Source organism: Merops nubicus, unplaced genomic scaffold (assembly GCF_000691845.1).
Source record: "Merops nubicus isolate BGI_N331 unplaced genomic scaffold, ASM69184v1 scaffold14370, whole genome shotgun sequence".
NCBI lineage: Eukaryota > Metazoa > Chordata > Aves > Coraciiformes > Meropidae > Merops > Merops nubicus.
Genome location: NW_008584983.1, coordinates 33,120 through 36,224, shown reverse-complemented (window position 1 = coordinate 36,224; position 3,105 = coordinate 33,120). Strand labels below are relative to the sequence as shown.

Below are 3,105 nucleotides of genomic sequence, written 5' to 3'. Positions count from 1 at the left end.
GCTGCTCCCACGACCTCTCTTAGCCTTGTGTAAGGCAGAGCATGAAATAGGTGTGAGGATATTCAGAGAGTTGATAAAATCTAGCTGGGGCTCACGAGCTGTGTCCCCAAATTTCCATGAATCCTTCAGGGACCTGTGTTTTGTTTGGGCTTGGGAACCTCTGTCAGCAGTTGTGTGCACTGAGGAAGCTTGTGCCTGGCCCTGCCTGGGACGTGTCCAGCCTCAGCTTGCAGCCCCTGCATCCAGGAGAGGATTTCCACCTCAGTTCTTGTGCAGTTAGCAAATCCTGCTATTTGGATAAAGTGGAATGTTTCAGGTCGTTCTAGTTACAGGTCAAGGGTTTTGGGCTGGTGGTTCTAGTGGTTCCTCAAAGCCTTTTCCAGCTTTCTCAGTATTTCTCCTATGAACTTGCAGTCAGATGTGTTAGATGGGACCCGCTGAAGCCCAATGCAGAGGTAAAGAGGGAGGCATTCTGACCTGATACTCCCCAATTTCTCTTTCAAGAATCAGATTATTGTGTTTAATCCAGGTCTGTGCTGGGAGCTCACCATCAGCTGAGGAACTTTGAGGGTCTGATGCTTTATTTTCCATACACTGCTGAAGGTCAGGCTCAGCTGAAGGGTGTCCCTCTGGGAGAGGAGGGAGATGACCCAGATGCAGTGTGGGCTTGTCCTAAACCACTGGTACTTCTCTGCCTGGTGTTCAGGGTGCATGGTGATGTAAAACACCATCTGCCACCCCTCACTCCCTGGGGTGGTTGGCACCCTGGGACATGCTCCTGGGTTTTGTTGAACTGAGAAGTGTTTTTGGTGTTTAGTGAACGTTCTCTGCTGCTTTCTGTTGCTAACCAGAAGTTGCATTTCAGGCTCTCAGCCCTCATCTGTTAGCTTCCCACAGCTCAGCCCGCTGGTGCTGCTCAGGGGCTGTTTGTCCTGGCCCTTGGCAGGGTGCTGGGAGGACTCTGAGTGTTGGGGTGTCACTGGAGGGGCAGAGCTCAGGCTGGCACACAGCTCTGCTCCCTGCCCTGAGCAGCACTCCCCGCTCCCGCCTCAGCCTGCTGCCTGAACGTGTCCTCTCCTCTTCTAGGCTGCAAGCACGTGAAGGGCATCCTCCTGTACGGCCCTCCAGGCTGTGGCAAAACCCTCATGGCACGGCAGATTGGCAAGATGCTGAATGCCAGGGAGCCAAAGGTGGTCAACGGGCCAGAGATCCTCAACAAGTACGTGGGCGAGTCCGAGGCCAACATCCGCAAGCTGTTTGCTGATGCAGAAGAGGAGCAGAGGAGGGTAATGCCAGCCTAGCTGAGCAGCGTGCTCAGGAGTGTGTGTGAAAGGATGAGCAGAAAGGAGGTTTATAGTCAGAAAATGACTCTTTGCATTAAAACCTGAGTCACTGCCTGGCTTGCTGGAACAGCTACTCCATGCGAGTCGCCGAATGTTAGTGCCCTGCAGAGTCACTCTCTGTCAGCTGAGAAACAGTCTCAGGACCTGAAAAGGCAGCTGGGCTGTGCTGAAGATAGACAGTTTGTTTAAATTCCAAGGAATACAGTAGGGCCTGTTTGTTTTTTCTGTGTCAGCTGCTTAAAAAGTGCTTAAAAATGGGATTGCAGAAGTTTTGCTCCGTTCTTTTTCTCTTTTATATCTTGTGGGGGAGACATCATTAATCTACTTCCATTTTTGCTGCCTAATTCAGGTGGCACAGAGCACAGGATGAATTTCAAATAAGCTTTCACAGTTGCAGATTTTTGGATTACAGGCCTATGAGTGTAAGTGTGTTTTCATCCTGGAAGTCTTATAATCGATACATCAGTAATTTTTCTCAGCAGAAAACTAAAGCATGAGGCTAGTGTCTCAAAACCAAACATACAGATCTTTGAAACTGGAAGATAAAGATTCTGGTTTGTTCCAAACTTGTTTTTTTTATCCATCCCTTTAGCTGGCTATTAAAAGCCCTGTCTTCAGTTTAATGGTGTACTTATTTCATATATGCTGTGGTGATTTTTCTCTACTGTGGCTCACTCTAATCTTGATAGATTTTTGTGGCAGAGAAAACACAATGTCAGGCAAGTCACAGTTCAATGTAGGGAAGTGTTTTCAGAAGACATTAGCAAAGGACATTGTACCTCTTAATTTTATTTGTGCCTGTCAAGACTGCAGAGTTTAGTAGTGGCTTGAAATCATTTCATTTTCTTCTGCCAAAGATTTATTAATCAGTAAGTCAGCTTTGTGTGGTGACCCACAGTGAAGTAAACAGCCTGCCTCACTCTGGTGGTTGCAGCAGGACTGAGAGCCCTGAGCTGCTTTTCCTTTGCAATAACACACCTGTTAAAACAGAGTTTATATTGGCTGCAGGGGATGGTCCTGATGACAAGTGGTGAGATTAAAAAGGTCTCCAAAAGGTTGGTATTGTAATGACTTGTGTCTGGGGCAGACTGCCAGGGACAGCACATGTACCAGTGTTAACGTGGTCTCCACTGTCCACAAAAGAGGTTTTAGAGGTGGAATTTGAGGGGGAAAAAATCTTCATAATATGGTCACAAAAAGTATCCTGTTCTCTTAGCAGCTGCAACTGCTTCACCTTTGGGTGAACCTGGAAATAAGCAGTTCTGCTCCTGATCAGCACGGCACAGACGGGCTCCTCAACAGCATGGAGAGCAAAGCTGCTCTGGCAAGCTGTGTGTTCACCAGCCTCAGTCCAGCCTGGAGCATCTCCCCCAGTGGGCTCAGCCCTCCACAGTCAGGCTTTGTTCCCTGACTCCCATTTGAAGGACTAACCCAGAATCTGAAGGCTGTGACCTCCTGTCTGAGCTGTGTGTTCCAGCTTGGGGCCTGTCTGTTCCAGCTCCATCCTCTTCCTTGGAACACGGCTTCCTACCAATGGCAGCTGGCAAGTCCTCTGTTTGGGCAAAGCCCACCAGAATAACACCTTGCCATCCTCTAAAACAGGGTAGCCACCCCATTTTGGAGGATGGCAAGGTGTTATTCTGGAAAGGGATCTGATTCATAGACAACACGTGCACCTAGAACCACCCGGAGGTGTCCCTGCCCTGTGTGTGTGTGTGGTGGAGCTGGTTGGGAAGCTGCTGTTTGGTTGGGATTGCCTTCA

General features: G+C 48.9%; 1 protein-coding gene across 1 annotated transcript in view; it reads left to right on the top strand.

Moving 5' to 3' along the window:
- Positions 1–1,086: 1,086 nt before the first annotated feature.
- The window catches only part of NSF (N-ethylmaleimide-sensitive factor), a gene marked incomplete at its 5' end in the record, with an annotated part of 33,384 nt that continues 31,365 nt past the window's right edge, over positions 1,087–3,105 (top strand). Inside the window, one exon of the mRNA XM_008946096.1 lies at positions 1,087–1,286. Coding sequence (XP_008944344.1) covers positions 1,087–1,286 — 200 coding nt within the window. The remainder of the gene's footprint in view (positions 1,287–3,105) is intronic.